The sequence below is a fragment of the Ruditapes philippinarum genome, unplaced genomic scaffold (assembly GCF_026571515.1).
Source record: "Ruditapes philippinarum isolate M1 unplaced genomic scaffold, ASM2657151v2 ctg4424_1_1_1_1, whole genome shotgun sequence".
Taxonomy (NCBI): domain Eukaryota; kingdom Metazoa; phylum Mollusca; class Bivalvia; order Venerida; family Veneridae; genus Ruditapes; species Ruditapes philippinarum.
Window position 1 is genome coordinate 48136 of NW_026861251.1, and position 19814 is coordinate 67949.

The window sequence follows — 19814 nt, forward strand, 5'->3', positions numbered from 1 at the left end:
TATGTCCTATAATACTAACAAGAAGAAAAGTCAGACATGTCCACCATAAGTCAACAAGTATCAAGTTCAGAGGTTCATATTTTATGAAAGAAATCTAATATCAAGGACAAGAAAATAAAAACAAATACAAAAATAACATCACTGTTTACCTGCAGTCTATGACATATAAATTAATTAACTAATAACGTACTTGTACTTAATAGAAGAATATTATTTACTGAAATGTAAAATATCAGCATGCAAATCTAAATATAAAATCAGCAATAAAAAGACTTGCTCTCACCAATGTAAACCTTATATATCAAAAAATGCAGGTGTCCACAGATCTATGTTGGAAATAACAAATAATTAACGAGTCAGAGTGATAAAGATAGGAGATCACATACAACATGATAAGAGAATGTTAGAAGAATTACTATGTACAATGACTAGGTATAAATGAACAGGAAATTTATAAAACTTTATCTTGTAATAATATATAATAATAACTAGAAATGTGTCATCATGCCACGGATGCCCCCGCATGCAGCCAAAATTTCAGATGGTGCATTAATTATTTTTTTCATTTTAAGTTCAAAGCCCTTAAAACTTTTCAATGTTAACACAAACCATTTCCATACAATGTTCAAGGCACTGAAATTATTCAGTCTTAACCTTTTAGAAATAGCATATTGCATATTTGTATATTATTTTCAAAGTGAAAGGGACATAACTCTGCCAAAAAATCATCAAACCATGACCAAATTCCAACTTGGCCTGGGCATTCCAAAAACATATCCATATGTCAAATTTGAGTTGAATGTGTTGTACCATTGGGGAGATAATAAACGGAAACTGAAAATTTCATATTACTTTCAAAGTGAAAGGGGCATAACTCTGCCAAAAATCATTGAACCATGACCAAATTTGAACTTGACCTGCGCATTCCTTTGACGCATCCATATGTCACGTTTGAGTTGAATGTGTTGTACCTTGAGGGAGATAATGAACGGAAACTGAAAATTTCATATTATTTTCAAAGTAAAAGGGGCATAACTCTGCCAAAAATCATTGAACCATGACCAAATTTGAACTTGACCTGCGCATTCCTTTGACGCATCCATATGTCACGTTTGAGTTGAATGTGTTGTACCTTGAGGGAGATAATGAACGGAAACTGAAAATTTCATATTATTTTCAAAGTAAAAGGGGCATAACTCTGCCAAAAATCATCGAACCATGACCAAATTCGAACTTGACCTGTATTTTCTCATGACATATCCATATGTCAAGTTTGAGTTGAATGTGTTGTACCGTTGGGGAGATAATGAACGGAAAATGAAAATTTCATATTATTTTCAAAGTAAAAGGGGCATAACTCTGCCAAAAATCATCGAACCATAACCAAATTCGAACTTGACCTGTATTTTCTCATGACATATCCATATGTCAAATTTGAGTTGAATGTGTCCAACCGTTCTTAAGATAATGAACGGAAACGGATGATGACAGAATGACAGAAGGATGGAAGGACGGAATATGGTAACACTAATAAAACTCCCAAGACTTGATACAGGAACTGATGAACTTTACCTGTTAAAACAAAAAATTACCCAGCCCATAGAAAACAGAGATTTACATATATCTGTGTATCTCATATAATAGCTTGTTTGATTAACATACTTGTATATATACATGTATGTGTAGTATTATTTGACAATCCCTTTTTCATCCAAAATCATTTCATTTCTACACACAGCACACACTGTTACTTACGAATGAATGCACATCCCGAGACTGACACAGTTCAGAAAAAAGTAACCTTAAATCCAGGACTCTGTAGTATTTATATACAATTAGAGTGAATTAGAGTGAAAATTTAGTCCCTCACAACTGTATCATTAAAGCAGATATGATACTAGAACTGTGTCCAAAGGACACGGATGCCCCCACTGATAACATATATATGGTATATAGTGAAAATATCAACAAAGGGGCCATAATTCTGTTAAATTTGGTTGCAGCAAAAATTCCTTCCTATACTTTCATCTACGCATTAAGGTTGTTCATCCCTTAAAGTTTAAGCAAAATCTGCCAGGAGTTGCGTTCACAAAATTTCTATATGGTACATAGTCAAAAAATCCACAAAGGGCCATAATTCTGTTAAATTTGGTTGCAGCAAAAAATCCTTCCTTTACTTCCATCTACACATTAAGGTTGTTCATCCCTGGAAATTTAAGCAAAATCTGCCATCCGGTTTAAGAGTTACATTCACAAAATTTCTACAAAGTATAAAGTGAAAAAATCAACAAAGGGCCATAATTCTGTTAAATTTGGTCGCAGCGAAAATTCCTTCCTTTACTACCATCTACACATTAAAGGCCCAACTGGACTATAAAAGCCAGCAGATGGCGCTAGGGCAGGTTTCTTGTTAATTTTATGCATGCTTCACTTCAGGGACCCTTTTTCAAAGATTTAAGATTAATTACCAAATGCATTAAAACAACACTTGGCATGTTTGTAGGCATAGATATTTTTGATAAAGATTGACCAAAATTATTCAAAATATAACTTTGTTAAGTGTATTTCTGGAAAAAAATACTGGCTGTCAAATTTGAAATTTGAATTTCCCTGGGAGGAGCCATGTAATCATTACAGGTCATGAACCTTCAGTAGTAAACAGAAGCACGTGGCAGTGTTCATTTCAGGGAGAGAGATTTGTAGCAGACGATGTATATTTCAGGGAGGGAGATTTTCAGCAGAATAAAACAATAACTTTTACTGACTTGCTTTATCAAATCCAACAAGTTTACAATAACCCATTAATCTATGCTTCTTTTTAAAATTTCAAAGTACTGATTTAACTTGTATTTGAATGGTTTAAACTTCATGAAAACAGTAAAAGTAACTTCCAGGTATATTTCATTTACACTATATTTTGTTGTAAATATCTTGTAGTCAAAAATTACATTTCACAAATGTTAATCAAACTAAATGTTGCATATGCATAAAAATATGATAATGTCTTTAATTAATCTTTGAGTTATATAAAACATCCATTAAACCTCTTCTGTGTAAAATCAGCTGTTTTTGTTTACATTCTCTCTGCAGGTTAACACTGCATGCTATTTATAGTTCAGGGTTTATAACAGACAGTTTTACATCACTGATTAGTCACACCCACAAATACTCGCTGCCGCGGCAGCGAATGTTGCCCCTTTAAGGTTGTTCATCCCTAGAAGTTTAAGCAAAATATGCCATCGGGTTTAAGAGGAGTTGCTTGCACAAGATTTCGGGACGTACAGACAAGACATACAGACGGACAGACAAGTGCAATGCTATATGCTCCCACTTTGTGGGGGCATAAAAAGACTTCAGCAACAAAGAAATCCGATGTCTGCAACCAAGGTATAAGAAAATACTTCAATCCAATTTGACATCATCAAACAATTTTTTTAAGTAACAGAACAGTCGCTCAAAAAGTTGCACATAAAGAATTTGTGCCAGTTTGTGCCAGTTTGGTTCAGAGGGGGAAAATTGCTTTAAAATGGTCTCTCATAAATCTCTGTAAAATTAAGCACATGTGAAGCAAGAAAGTGTTTTTCTACACATAGTTTCTTTCATTCCTTTTTTTTTGGTCAGATGTACAAAATGGTCTTACATTTGTGCAAAATATAACTATGTTATAAATAAATATATTCTTTGTATCAGTAACCTATGCTAGTGAGCTTTGACAGTTTTCCTAAATGTTAGAAAATATTTATTTTCTGATATTTCAAAAGGAATCAGTGTACCATTGACAAAGTGCTATAAACAATTAAAGTTCATGTAGAAATGAAATTTCTCAATCAAAGCGAGGATTGTGACGTGTTTAAACAATGAGGTGCGCTAAGTAGAGTTCGATATATAATGATATATTATAATGTATATAAAAAGTCAATGTAAAAACACAGACACAACACCTTCTTCCTGGGTTAAAAAATCTCAACTTTATAACAGACTCTGTTGTTAAGGATTTTTCTTTTCTTTTTATCAAATCAATTAAAATTTAACAACAGAAAAATCTAGCAAAATGCATTCCATTTATATGACACAAACTAAATATCATGTTGGCAAGTAGATAGATATACATGTAAACTCATTTTTCTATTTGTTTAAAAACAAGATTTTCAATTTTGCCAAAAACTTAATACACTTCATCATGTAATTTCCAGATTTTTTAACACACATTTATCTTTTGTGACTGGTTTCCTAATTTATAACCCAGGAAGCTGGTGGTCTTGAGATCAATCTACTAATATATAGACACAGTCTATTGTGAAAACATGACACAAATATTCAGACACAGTCTATTGTGAAAACATGACACAAATAATCAGACACAGTCTATTATGAAAACATGACACAAATATGTAGACAGTCGATCAACCTACAAATCTTCAGACACAGTCTATTGTAAATCAGTATAAAAACCCACAACCCTAAGGAAAATGATCTAAAGTCTAAATTTTAACTGCTTTAACAAAGATTTCTGAAGAGACTCTACCTTTTAGACATGACAGGGCTCGAGTTAATTCTCAACAAATTAAGTACCATTTGATGAAGGTCAGTACCATTTACTTGTGCATAAAATTTCATTACAATAAGTCTGTTTCTCCAGAATAGTTATTAATATTTTTGGTGAGGAAACATTTACATCTATAATCCCACAATATACTGTAACAAAATCCCTGATACTTTCATACATACTACAAAATCATTATTATTTGTGCAACACTTCATTTTTAATGGTTTTCTCCCAATCCCTGAAATTATGACCCCCATCACTTTTTAATTCCATCTGCTTTAATATATTAGTTTGCATTACTTTATTCGCATTTTTTTTTCTTTCAAAAATAGACAAATCCCTAAATTTAACAACCCCCAAAAAATATTCTTTGCGTCAAAGCAACGAAATTTCATGCTCACAATATTAAATGCATTTTATGATTTACAGAATTTCTTTGAACTCTTGACTGTAATATCAGCATTTAATTAACCAATTCTTTATACCTTCTTTCAACCACTTGCCCCCAGCTTCCATTTTTAGAAGTGGCCATTTTCTTTTTAGGGTATCACTATGATAATTAGTTGGCAATAAGTACGTGTGTAGTTTGGTCTGACTGCCTGGTTCTCTACTTGGCTCAACTTTACATTACCAATAGGGCAAGTGTTGAACTGCTTCAGCATACCAGTTTGTGTAATTTCTATTTATAAAGCACTATCAAAATTGATAAACATTTTATCATCATCATCATGAACAAGGTCAAAATTAAACCTTCACTAAATGATACACTAGTTACAAAAGTCACTGCGGTGTCCTGCCCGATAGTGTTGTATATATCCAGTATTTATCCGCTCGAGAAGCACCTCTCCACTCCTGTCATTTAAATTGTTTTAGTCAAACAAGTGCAGACATGATAAAATAGAACGATTTGATGAATTCATTGACATGATCAAATCTATATTAAGATAATGATGAAAATGGCTAAATTCATACATGCCATTGATGCATATAAATATTAGTTTTAAAACAACCAACGTATCTATTTCACAATTACGACCTTTGATGCCTGTTCCTGCCTATCCGACGTTACATCCTGCAGTCGTTTGTGAAACAAGCTAATCCTCTTCGGAGGAACTGCAGGTTCATCATTAGAGTCTATTTGTAATGTACGTTTCCCCGAAAATTCAAGTCGATTTTCACTCTTTAACCGAATCATGTTATTTATGGCCTTAAGACTCTGAAATTTACAAAATAATTTTATTACATAAATTTCATAAAACAAAAATTTCATTTTTGATGATTTCACAATGGAAAATTTGATTTCTCTGTGAACTTCAGCGCTTTTAATTTCACCACAGCTAGATATCTGCGGAATACACTAACCTTTCACTAAAACAAACAAATATGCTCTATTTCCTTTGTCATAGGCATAGATCCCTGACCTGTCTGATTTCAATAATCAGATTAGTGGATACAATAAGAATTTCACCACAGCATATTTGTTAAAACAGCACATGTCATTGCTTGTGGTTAAATCTATGGTGATTCAAATGAAAGGTTAGAGTAGGGATCTATCAATTATAGACTGTACTTTCACAAGACAGCAAACCAGTCAGGCTCCAAGCAAATCAATTCCAGACAAGGTCGACCATTCTTTCTTCAAACTAGAACTCCGTGAGTCGGATGTGTCCCCTTGTGAACAATGTTGTTTAGGAGAAATGGCCCGCACAAAAATGAAATGTGAACAAGAGGGCCATGATGGCCCTGAAGTCGCTCACCTGTATATAGCCCCCCCCCCCCCCCCCGGGCCAATTTTTACCCAAGGGCTTTTATTTGTTTATTTGAACAGACTTGGTAGACACCCATAAGAAGATGTTTCATGCTAAACATCTAAGTTCTAGCTCATTGGGTTTTTTAAAAGAAGATTTTTTAAAGTTTTTACTATACACATATAGTTAAAAACAATGACACCCCTGGGGCAGGGCCAGTTTTGACCCCCAGGCTTTTATTTGAACAAACTTTGTAGAAATTTACTAAAAGATGTTTCATGCTTAATATCTAAACTCTAGCTATATGGGTTTTTTCAAAGAAGATTTTTAAGTTTTTGCTATACACAATAAAGGAAAATCAATGACCCCCGGGGGAGGGCCAATTTTGACCCCAGGGCTTTTATTTGAACAAACTTTGTAGATACTGATTAGAAGATGTTTCATGCTTAATATCTAAACTCTAGCTATATGGGTTTTTTCAAAGAAGATTTTTAAGTTTTTGCCATACACATATAAGGAAAATCAATAACCCCCTGGGCGGGGCCAATTTTGACCCCATGGCTTTTATTTGAATAAATTTGATAGACACCCATTAGAACATGTTTCATGCTAAATATCTTAGCTCTAGCTCTTTGGGTTCTTTAAAAGAAGATTTTTTAAAGTTTTTACTATATGCATATAGGGAAAATCAATGACCCCCTGGGGCGGGGCCAATTTTGACCCAAGGGCTTTAATATGAACAAACTTGGTAGACACTCACTAGAAGATGTGTAATGCCAAATATCTTAACTCTAGCTCTTTGGGTTCTTTAAAAGAAGATTTTTTAAAGTTTTTACTATATGCATATAGGGAAAATCAATGACCCCCTGGGGCGGGGCCAATTTTGACCCCAGGGCTTTTAATTGAACAAACTCGGTAGACACTCACTAGAAGATGTTTAATGCCAAATATCTTAGCTCTAGCTCTTTGGGTTCTTTAAAAGAAGATTTTTAAAGTTTTTACTATATGCATATAGGGAAAATCTATGACCCCCTGGGGCGGGGCCAATCTTGACCCCAGGGCTTTTATTTGAACAAACTTGGTAGACACTCACTAGAAGATGTTTCATGCCAAATATCTTAACTCTAGCTCTTTTGGTTCTTTAAAAGAAGATTTTTTAAGTTTTTACTATATGCATATAGGGAAAATCAATGACCCCCTGGGGCGGGGCCAATTTTGACCACAGGGCTTTTATTTGAACAAACTTGGTAGACACTCACTAGAAGATGTTTTATGCCAAATATCTAAGCTCTAGCTCTTAGTGTTTAAAAGAAGATATTTTAAGATTTTTCTTTCGGTTGCCATGGCAACCAGAGTTCTGCATGGAATTAAATTCTTTGAACAATTTTTAAAGGTGACCACCAAAGGAACATTCCTGTGAAGTTTGGATGAAATTGGCTCAGTGGTTTATGAGGAGATGTCATTTAAAGCAAAAGTTTACGGACGGACGGACGGACGCCGGACGAAAAGCGATAACAAAAGCTCACCCTGTCACTTTGTGACAGGTAAGCTAAAAATAATAAAGGGCAATAACTAAAAAAATAATAAGTGCAGAGCAGTAGTTTCTGTGCACTGTACTTCTTATCAATAAGATCTATCATTCTATGATGTTTCAAGTCCATAGCTTTCATACTTTCGGAGAAATGACCAGGACAAAAATAAAGTAAGAAAATCAACAAAGGGTAATAACTCAAAAAATAAGAAATGCAGAGTATCAGTTCATATGCACTGCACTTTTTCTTAATGAGATCTATCATCCTATGAAGTTTCAAGTCCATAGCTTTTATATACATTAGGAGAAATGGCCTGGACAAAATTAAAGTATGAAAATTAACAAAGGGCAATAACTCAAAAATTAGGAAGTGCAGAGTACCGGTTCTTGTGCACTGCACTTCTTCTTAATAAGATCTATCATCCTATGAAGTTTCAAGTCCATAGCTTTTATATACATTAGGAGAAATGGCCTGGACAAAATTAAAGTATGAAAATTAACAAAGGGCAATAACTCAAAAATTAGGAAGTGCAGAGTACCGGTTCTTGTGCACTGCACTTCTTCTTAATAAGATCTATCATCCTATGAAGTTTCAAGTCCATAGCTTTTTTACTTGAAGAGAAATGGCCCGGACAAAATTAAAGTATGAAAATTAACAAAGGGCAATAACTCAAAAAATAAGAACTGCAGAGTACCGGTCCTTGTGCACTGCACTTCGGGTTATTGAAAGAAACATGCATACCAAGTTTGAAGTCAATCAGACTTATAGTGACTGAGTAATGCTCCGGACAAGCTTTGGGGGACGCCGACAACGACGCCACAGACAAAAGTAACCCCTATATGTCACCTTTTCAAGGCGACACAATAAAACTTGCTTATTTAAGTGTATTCAGGGTTAGTACAGACATCCATTGCCAAAATTCAAGGACTTTTTAAGCACTATTTAAGCATGTTTTCCCATTTTTCAAGCACATTTGTTGCACATATATCGGCACAATCTTCAACCTAAGAAGGATAGTTTATTCTCCATTTTCTGGCCACAATTTTAAGGATATTATAGAAGAACAACAAAGGGCCAATCAAATACATATTAGTTAACAACTGCAATTTGACCACCTACAGTTACCTTGAGCAAACATTTCATTGATTTTGATACTAAATTGGATCATATTTTTTTTTATTTTGTTAACTGTTTAATATTAAGCTACACTATGTCATTCAATCATTTTCAAGCACATTTTCAGCAAATTCAAGCACTTTGTAAGCACTTTTCAAAAGACTAATCAAATTCAAGGACTTTAAAGCACTTTTTTACATTTTTAAGCACTTTTTAAGAAAGGGACTCAAATTTAAGCACTTTTTAAGACTGTACGAACCCTGGTATTCATAATACAGATTTAAAGTGAGCAACTTTAATACTATCTAGTTTTCTATATATTTTTCTCTATTTATTGTAGGGATGGCAACGAGTAACCGGTTAACCGAGTACTCGATCGAACGTCCGAATATCGGTTAACAAAACTTATAATCGATTACTCGGAAAAAGATATTTAATTTCTACTCTTTTGCGATTTAGAAAGATTAGTTCAGAAATTCGGAAATGTACACGTATCTGTATAAATACTTGTTAAATGCAATCAAAACATCCTTGCATAGGTGTGAAAATTATATTGTAAATTTAACGAGGCGATTAGCAGTTTGACACGCGTATGGGAATGAACACAGTCCTGTGTCGTTTACGTCATTCGGCCTTTTATGATATATTTAACCACCTTTAAATAGCCGAAACTATTTAATTGTAAAAACATAAATATATACTTATTGTTATAATTATGTTGTGGCTTTGTATTTTGCTACGAGAAGCAGTGGAAAATTGAAATCTCGCGAGACCGAAGGTCGGAAATATTAATTTTCCAACATTGCGACTAGAAAAATGCATAGGCTCAGAAAGCTACTTCAACATAATTTTCCTTTTATTATATACCTTTTCGTTTGAATTATAAATGAATTTCATTATACTACACTTCTATAAGAAATTTCAGAAAATGAAATGTAGCTGTAAAGAAATAAATTTATGACCGACGGATGAATACGTAATTTTTGCAAAACCGGCCTCGCCTTTTATAATTTTGGTTTCCGTTTCCAAATGCTACGTTTATACACAGCTAAGATCGGAACCAACGTCAAAAATAGTCCGGCACTTCCATATATGGTACCGTATTTGTCAATAACATAATACGGAATTATCTATCTGCTGAAGCGTATTTGCATTTGCGCTTCAAGTTCATCCTGTATTTTAGGGAGAAAATTTGTAGGTATATAATAAATGCTGTCATTGGCATTTCTTATGTTTATATTTCTTGCAGTCCTATTTGTAGTTACGAATTCTTTGAATTAAAATAGAAAACGAAAGTAGCATGCAGACGGTGTTGATATTGTGTGATAAAACTTTCAAGATCATTGGAAATCATCCGAGTAACCGAGTACTCGATCGGAAAAATGACCGAGTATTCGAGTATTGATTTTGGTATTCGTTGCCATCCCTAATTTATTGTAATAGTATAAATACCTTAGAGGGGCTCCTGTTAAAGCAATACAACATTCTCCTGTCTGGTAATTTAGTTGCAGCGCCCCAGGACTTGTGAGGTGAGATATACACAGAGTGTTTACTGGAAACTCGACGTGGAGAAGTTGTGTGGCATCTTGTTGGTGGAAGAGGAGACAAAGGCGGGGCATCCTATGAATGGAATAAACAAGTTAATTACTATAATAACTATAAATAACATTCTCACAGAGTTCTTTCAGTAAGGTTAAAGTTTATTTACCCTCAATAAAGTTACAAACTTTCACAAAACAACATTTACTCCAAATAATTTCAAGGAGCATCACAGAATAATTTTTCTCACACTAATCAATACACTGCCCTATGGTGTAAATTGATACACCAGATATTAGATTCAAAAGATTTCCGTAGGAGATCAATACATAGATTCTTATAGCCAAATGACCACAGATAAAAACTGTCAAGTCGGACATATCCACAGCATGACAACTAGGATTGTAAAATGCACTTTGTGTGTGTGTGTTGAGTTTTGAGTAACACAAACATAGTAGAGGTCATATGGAGACTTTCCAGCTTTACTGATGGGAGAAAACCTCTGATGCCTCTATGTGCATTATTTTAGGCACAAGCAGACACTGGAGTAGAACCACTGAAGTTCTGTAAGGTAGTGTGCTAGTTTCCTAAAATCTGGCTGGATTTTAACCAACAGTGTTTTTAGGGTTTGATGTCAACAACCTTACCTACTCAGACATGGATGTCCCTTTTTATTTTCAAGTATTAACAATACAATAATATCTCTTCCCATAACAAACCAATATTGTATAGTTTACAAAGCAAAATTGCATATGAACTTACCCCATTTTGACTTGCTGAAAATCTTAAGGCAAATGCTCGCATTTGTGTAATAAAAACCTGAAACAATACGGATATATCACATGAGCAAATGTCATTTCTCTCTCAATCAATCTGATCAATTCTTTAACACTCGGGGATTGAATAATAAAAGAACTTTTCACAACCACTCCCCCTGCAAGTTAACTTTATTCTGCGTTTCATGTGCATAGTTTTCAACATTAACTGTGCAGCAGCTTAAATTTAACTGCAAATCAGTGATTCAGATTGGATCTTCTTTCCTTAGGACAGGTGTCCTAAATGGTAAAAAAAAGTCAGGTCATTTGTCCTAAATCATAGGAAAAACTTCAGACAATTTCTTTTACCGGTATCTCTAAGTAAGTAATGTATATGGTTACTGTTTAAGCTTCACGGTGCACTAGTCCTGTGGTTCAGAAAAAATAATCATCTCATAAAAAAGATTAAATTTGTATGAAAACATCCGTTACAATGCGGAAATATACCGTTAAATAAGGACTGCTACTTATAGTCATGTTTGTTGATTTAACATTGATGAATGGATGATCTGAAGGCGGAGTTTCTCATGCAAACAGAAATTGTACTTCCGAATTCGCCACAATGAGGTTGCACATTTGTATGCTCATTAAACTCATTTTGGTTGTCTGGACACCAAAATAAGATTTGGAGTCGATATGAAACCCAATTTATTAATGAAATGTCGCTATTTCTTTTTTTATGAAATTTATTTTCATGTAACTTTAACAAAGACAAAAGTTGCTGTCCGTCACACTGTTTCTGCCAGCTCCAATTTTTGTATCAGATTTTAGTGATCACTTGACAATTTAGAGGGTCATGCCAAAAAATTTATTTTAATCAAAAAAAGAATTGGAACCACTACTGTATACTTGAATATATCAGCCTTTACTCTATAATTTTAAAATTAGACGAGACTTACCTGGTAAGTTGAAGTATAATTGGAATTTTATGAGTTCCAATAATAAATTGAGTACTAAAATGAGATAACTTCCGCCGCGCATGCGCCTCAGCCTTCAACAAATTTCTATTTTTCTACTAAACAGCATTCTTAGTATATTTTACATTTAAAAACCCTTGTTACTCAATACTGGTATATCATTCGATTTTTTTTTTTTTTTTTTTTTTTTATATAATTAGACTTGTAAAAGTTTGAACTAGATCTGTGAAGTGTAGGGTGGGTAGGGTGGCATTTTAGTACTCAATTTATTATTGGAACTCATAAAATTCCAATTATACTTCAACTTACCAGGTAAGTCTCGTCTAATTTTAAAATTTTATTTCGTTCAAACAAATAAATTTTCGTCTAAAATGAGATTTCAACGTAGAAAAATAGAAATAAACAAGTTTAACACAAAAGATACACATGTACCTATTAATTTAACAAGTTACCTTCTACAGTTTTAAAACTGCATTACTGAAATTGTCACCAGTTTCCACCGATTTGTTATAAAATTTTCTGAATGTTGAAGCATTAGTCCAACCAGCTGTTTGTAGAATGTTTTGAACTGGAACCCCTGATCTGTATGCTTTTGAAGATGAAGCTGCTCTGATAGTGTGTGGACCATATATCTGTATGTTTATTCCTGACCTAACCAAAACTGTCTTTATCCAACGAGAAAATTGTGTCCTTACTCACAGCATTATGTGGTTTTGAATAACTTATGAACAACTTGGTTTCAGTTTTCCCTCGAAACTGTCTGGTACGTTTTAAATATTCTTTTAACACAAAATATGTACACAAACGCCTATCTGGCGGATATGCGGAAAATTTACAACAGACAACATTATATCCTGGCCTACTCTGCTTGAGAAGCCCATCAACATAAACAATAAATTCTGTCTTTAACTTCTGAATACCTTTCACAGTTAATAAATGAAGTGTTTGTACTCTAGTTGCATTCGTAAGACCCATCAGCATTACTAATTTCAATGTTAAATCCTTTAAAGTTAACTGACTAACTGGACTCAAAGTCCTTAAATATATCAAGACTTTATTTACATCCCATATTTCGGAATACTTTGGTTTCATAGGTCTCAAATTAAAAATTCCACGTAAAAAACGCACCACTACAGGATGGTTCCCAATAGAAATATTTTCCCATTTTACTCCTAGAGATGATAATGCTGAACGAGCAGAGTTTATAGAACTATAACTCAAACCTTTTTCAAATAATTCTGTTAAAAATTCAATAACACTATTTATAGACGGTTGAATCTCACTAATTTTCCATTTATTACAGAACTGAAGCCACCTGTTGATATATACTTTGTACTGCTGCTTGGTCGACACTCTCCACGATGCAAGAAATATTGCGGTAGCCTTTTTTGAAAAACCTTGGTTTCTAAATGATTTCCCGAGACTCGACATGCCAAAAGTTTTAACCTTTTCCCCATAGGGTGCACTTTGTTGAGCTGTTTCAATTGAAGGAGTGTCTCGCTTCTTGGAAGCAATCGTGGATTGTCCACCAAAATTCTCAGCAGTGCTGGAAACCAGACTTGTGTCTTCCATAGTGGTACAATAATTATAGCTTGTGCCTGGTCTGTCAGGATTTTGCGAATGCAACGGTTTAATAAACTGAAAGGAGAAAATATATACACACATCTATAAAAACTCCAGTTTATACTAAAAGCATCAATGTATGCTGCCCCAGGGTCTGGTTCAAATGCACAATAATGAGTCACTTTATGATTTAATCTAGACGCAAAAAGGTCAATATCTGGTTTACCCCATAAATTACAAATTTTTTCAAAAATATCCTGTCGCAATTCCCACTCAATATTATCATTGAATTTTCTTGAAGGTGCATCTGCGACATTTCTTTTGCCTGCAATGTGACTACAAGTAAGCCATATGTTATTATCAACACAAACTTTCCATATACTTTTGCTCATGTCGTTGCAAGTAACAGATTTGCAACCCCCCATATTAGTTACATAGCACACTGCTGTAGTGGAATCAGTCAAAATCTTAACATGTTTATCTGCTAATTTACTACACAAAGACTTTATAGCAAAGAAAATTGCTTTCATTTCTAAATAATTTATATGAAACTGTTTTTCCTCTCTAGTCCAACGGCCATGACCTTTTTTACCTTCACAAACAAATGCCCAGCCTAAATGAGAACTGTCAGTTATAATTACAATTTCAGGATTTCCCCTGTCAATAACTCTATATGCTAAGCCAACATTGTTAACCCACCATAAAAGTTCCTCTTTCATGCAAACAGAAATTTGCATATTTTTATCAAAATTTCCACAATTGTGTTTTAAAGCAGCAGACTTAGCCATTTCCAGATTTCTATAATGCAATTTGCCAAAATCAACAGCAGAAAAAGCTGCAACCAACAGACCTAAAACCTGAGCGACCTGTCGAATAGTTGCAACGGTTTGATTTAACAAATCTGTGCACTTTTGAATTATGAAGTCTTTTTTGTTATCAGGTAAATAAACTTTCATTAGTTCAGAATCTATGACAAAACCCAAATGTGTCATCTTTTTGGTAGGAACCATAACAGATTTTTCTTTATTTATGAGAAAACCCAAGTCAGTCATTAATTTGACAGTTTCATTTACATTAGATTGACATTCTTGAACAGTGTGGCCACCAAGAAAACTGTCATCGATAAACCCACTACTGATATGACCTTTATTTCTAAGCGTAGAATACACAGGTTTAAGTAATTTTGTAAATATTAATGGTCCATGAGCAAGACCATTGGGCATGGCAACAAACTGAAAAATTTTGTTTTTCCAACTGAATCTCAAATAGATCTGATGCTCATCAGCAATTTTAATAGAGTAATAAGCATGTCTTAAATCAACTGAACACATATACATATTTTTTGTCACTAGTTTTAAGGTGGATTCAAATGTATCCATTTTGAAATGATGATATGGCAGGTATTCATTAAATTTCTTAAGGTTTAATATTAGTCGATATTCTCCATTTTTCTTTTCCCTTAAAAATATGGGCGACAAAAACTGACCCTCAACATATGTAACCTGTTTAATTACCTGCATTTCTAACAATTTTTCAATCTCAAACTCAACAATCTTTTCTTGTTCCCTATTAAATTTAATCTGATGCACAAGCCTGTCTTGGCAAGGAATAATACCACCTAGAAATTTTATATGACAATGCTTAACAATATCTAAAATTTCAGGATCACTCGTAATATTTTTCCAAGCAGAAACAAAATTTGTCAATCTACCAGCAACAAACAAATCTCTTACCTGTGATATATCTAAGTTCTTGGATAACCGCGCTGGCGGCCTCTGTTCCAGTTTTTTGGAGCTCCTTTTTCAAAAGACTCTTGAATCTGCCCAATGCGAGGATAAGGACCCCTGCGGGGCCCCCTAAATCCAAATCGACGTCTAAACATGACACGTCATCTAACACGAAAAGAAGGACCATACTGCCTGCGATTTTCCATCTTGTTACAATCCTCAATCTCTTTTGCAGCTTTAGATAAATCACCAAATAATTCCGACGTAAATGGATAAGAATGGTTTCATAAGTTTGCATATTCTGCTTTCAGTTCAGGACGCAAAAAATCTCTTCTTGCATGGTTTAACTGAACAATAGCTTGCCCAAGCAAAGCTAAAGCATCATTACATGTGTCAAGTATGGTACCAAAACTCTAACCTTTTTCAGATTCCAAATGTGCCAGCTCATTCATCGACTTTGTTAAATTTACTCCAGCCTTGACAATAGACTTCTCAATATTTTGTAATTTCTTGTCATTATTCCGAGATCTTGCAGGGACCACTTCCCAAATCAACTTATTTAATTTGACAATAACTAATTCTTCACATTTTTTTGGCCGAGCACAAACATCATCTTTTGTCATATTCTCATAGAAAATATCACCCAAACCATTTCTGAACAAATTATTCACATTTCCAGCCAGAGCATTATCTACATCATCACTCATAACCTCCTCCGAAACAAACTTAGAGGCAAGTTTATCAAATCTACTGGCAGTGGCCGAGTTATTTGTCGAACCGGACTCCGATGCTTTATCAATTGGCTCACTCGATTTATTTACAGTTTTATCTGTGTAACAACTGTCCAATGGACTATGATAGCTCATGTCCAAGTTACTATATTGAGTGTATTGTTCAGAACTATCTTGCATTTCATCACCTTCATAATTCTCATTGTAGTAATCACAATACTGATCATTACTAGAATCTTCTAGATTATGAATACGACCATCCAACAAATCTAAACGATTGACTAAAGAATTTTGATCATTTCTAATTGATCTTAGTAAATCCATCATACACTCCTGATTATTATTTATTTCAATCATTTTCTGTGATTTTTCATTTGAACTCTCGCACTCGGGTTCATTACTCTGTTTTTTAGACGATTTTATTCGAGTTTTCCCATTTTGGCTCGACTTTCCCTTTTCATCATTTTTTGTTCTTTTGTCTTTCTCTGACTCTTTTTGCATGTCTTGCGACAAAGTCGCCATTTTTTTTTTATATCACAATCTAATTTAAACTGTTATACACTGAATAGCAATACCCCACCACCCTACGGGCGGTGCACAATTTGGTTATAAAAACAACTTTATATCAATTGTCACTCGTAAAATTACGCCACGCGTAATAGAAAAAACCTTCTTTAAACTTATTACAAAGTTAACAATACGCTACGCGCATTGAAATTCTTAACTATAGCATTTAATTGCGCTACGCACAACTACAAAAACGTGTTATCGCCGAGGCGGACGGAAGCACACTGAGGCGCATGCGCGGCGGAAGTTATCTCATTTTAGACGAAAATTTATTTGTTTGAACGAAATAAAATTTGTTCAGCTGTTGGAAAACGAAAATGAAAAGAAAATGTTGTAGTAAAATCATTAGAAGATTCTCTGATAAACTGAAAAAAGTTCTTTAATGAATTACCTAGCTCAGTTAGCTCCATTCACAAGCCAGTATGTACATTACAACTTCACTTTTAATCAGCGAGTTAATTGTTTACATAGTTGCATCATGCTTACCATATTTGGTAGTATATATGCTACGTCACTAGCTGTACTGCATACAGGTAAAATGTGTAATGATTGAAAGAGGGTTGTGTAGACTAGTTTATTGTTTAAATGGGATAATTGATCAATTGAAAAGTGAACAATAATTGGATATAGTTATATTGCCTCTCTGGGTTGCTTGAACAGGGAATTTCGGTGTGATTAATGGACAATTAAAAGAAATGAAGTTAAAAAAAAATCAGGACAAAGCAGTGCATTTGTAAAACAGTTTGCCGTGGATTTGAAATTGGCATAATTTCAGATGTTCTGTAAATTGATGAAGAATAAATAACTGTCACAGGAAAAGCACTAATTAAATCTCATTGAGTCAAAGTTATAAAAAATGCGCCAAAAAAAGCCCTCTGGAAAACACAGGTCCTTCGCATATTCCTCGGATGTACTGTATGTTAAATGCAAAATAATTAATTGGGTCATTAAGCATGGATCAATTGAAAAAATTCTATTTTTATTTTCAAATTAGCCTCTTTCAAGATTTACACAAGTAAAATGAAATACTAAATCGTTTTTGTTGCTTATTGATCTACAAAAAAAATATGCCAAAGCACTGTACATAGCTGTTGAATGCAAACAAAATTTATTCTACACGGTCAATTGATTCACCCGCAAATGTAACAGGAATGCTGATAGGCTTATGACATTCTACGTCACATATGTGGGCGGGTTACCGAATCACTTATCAATAATTGCTTGGGATTTAACTTTTTTTCGTCGATGCTAATTTACATTTTCTGCTGGTATGCAATGCATCAAAAGATTATATTATTCAATGAAATGTTGACTCTTTACTATGGAAATTCGTCGGTCATATGGTCTGAGAGACAGTATTTTTCTCGGTCCGATGCGCGTATTGAATTTAATTTTCCCGGTCATCCGTGACTTTTATCGGCCATGGGCCGAAGGGCCGACCCAATCTGAATCACTGGCAAATGCATCTATCTATCAAATGTATAATAAATGTATACATTAATCAATTACACGCAGGTCAAATGTATAATGAATGCATACATTAATCAATTACACGCAGGTCAAATGAATAATGAATGTATACATTAATCAATTACATGCAGGTAAATAAAAGAACTCTAGCATTAACATATTTTAGATGTTTACATTTTAAAGAAGGAAACCAAGCTGATGTCTTTGGGTACGTATGAAGTAAAGAAGTTGGCGACCATACCCACTTGGTTCATTGCCAATTTGTACATTTATATACAGTAACATACCTGATTATAAAACTGTATGAGATCACCCCTCTCCTCTCCAAACTCAAAGTTTGATCCTGTACCGACCATCCTGGTAGGGGTCGGGGGATGACTACTAGGATGTGGTACAGGAAGGGTACTTGACGAACGCATTGGCATTGTCTCTGTAAATGAGAACATGGTTTGATTGGTCAAGTTAAATTGTAAAATTTACATAAAGAAAGAAAAGCATCTGTTTTAAGAAAGACAAAATACAAGACATAATAATATGTCTCTTGAAAACTGGAATCTGATTAGTTTTAGCCTTGCTATTACTAGTCGTCAAATAAAATATTCTAAAATTACACTTACTTTTTTCCTTGTTTTCCTCTTTTTCCCCGTTTACAGGTGAAGAGGTACCGCTAGCCTCAGCATGGCTGCCATCACTACTTCCTGAAGTATGTCTATATCTACTGTTCAGTAAAACACTTCTATATACCTGTACAAATTACAAATAAGTCTAGAATTAAATACTGAATAGCCCTTAGTACCTTACAGAGAGGGCAATGTGGGCTTAAACTGCTCTAGGGGAAATGAAATTGTTAAAGGGTATTCAGCTAAAGTGACATTATGCTAATTTTTTTGTTGTCAAGTTGAGCTGAATTGGCTATATATTTAAAAAGACTGACTATTATAATGGTCATTGACAAATAATTAACAATGGAAAATATTTATGATAAAATATGATACATAATATTTATCAATTAAAAGTTCAACTATATATTCTAAAGGATATTTATAAAATTTTCTACGAGTTATTGATTATACACACAGCCTAGACTATAGAATTGAGAATTGAAATTTTGTGTATGAATGTCTAAATTATTTTCCTCTCAGAATTTAAGTTTGTTAGAAGATATGGCACCTTTTCTTCTTCTTTTATTATCCTTATTTTATGACTATCAATTTCCTTGTGTTACGATTGAATGAGTTTATATATTGCCAAATATAAGTGGGGGTATATAAATTGAAATAATAAACGATACATACATGACTTTGCGCTTGAGGTTGTAATCTATAGCACTTCATTATGTTCTGGAAAGACTGAGATCTGTCAGTAACCTGTAAAATATTAAGCAAAGAAGTCTTGATACAATATGTAGATGGATAGCTCCACAAGTAACAAAACATAATCAAATTGCACAAATTAAACAGGTCAAAAGTAAAAATTCAGCAAGCCACCCTCAAAACATATAGTTTTTAAAATTTAAGGAATTGAAATAGTAAAAACATCCCTT

The 19814-nt window shown here is 33.8% G+C and overlaps 1 protein-coding gene across 1 annotated transcript; it reads right to left on the minus strand.

The window, feature by feature from the left end:
* Positions 1 to 3198: 3198 nt before the first annotated feature.
* On the minus strand, positions 3199 to 19638 carry LOC132715040 (retinoblastoma-like protein 2; the record flags this gene model as incomplete). The annotated part of the gene is given in 6 exon segments (XM_060698011.1): positions 3199 to 5762; positions 10395 to 10562; positions 11244 to 11300; positions 18559 to 18701; positions 18889 to 19015; positions 19567 to 19638. Coding segments are annotated over 6 exon segments (765 nt in total), but the record flags the coding sequence as incomplete, so codon positions are not given.
* Between the last annotated feature and the right edge of the window lie 176 nt (positions 19639 to 19814).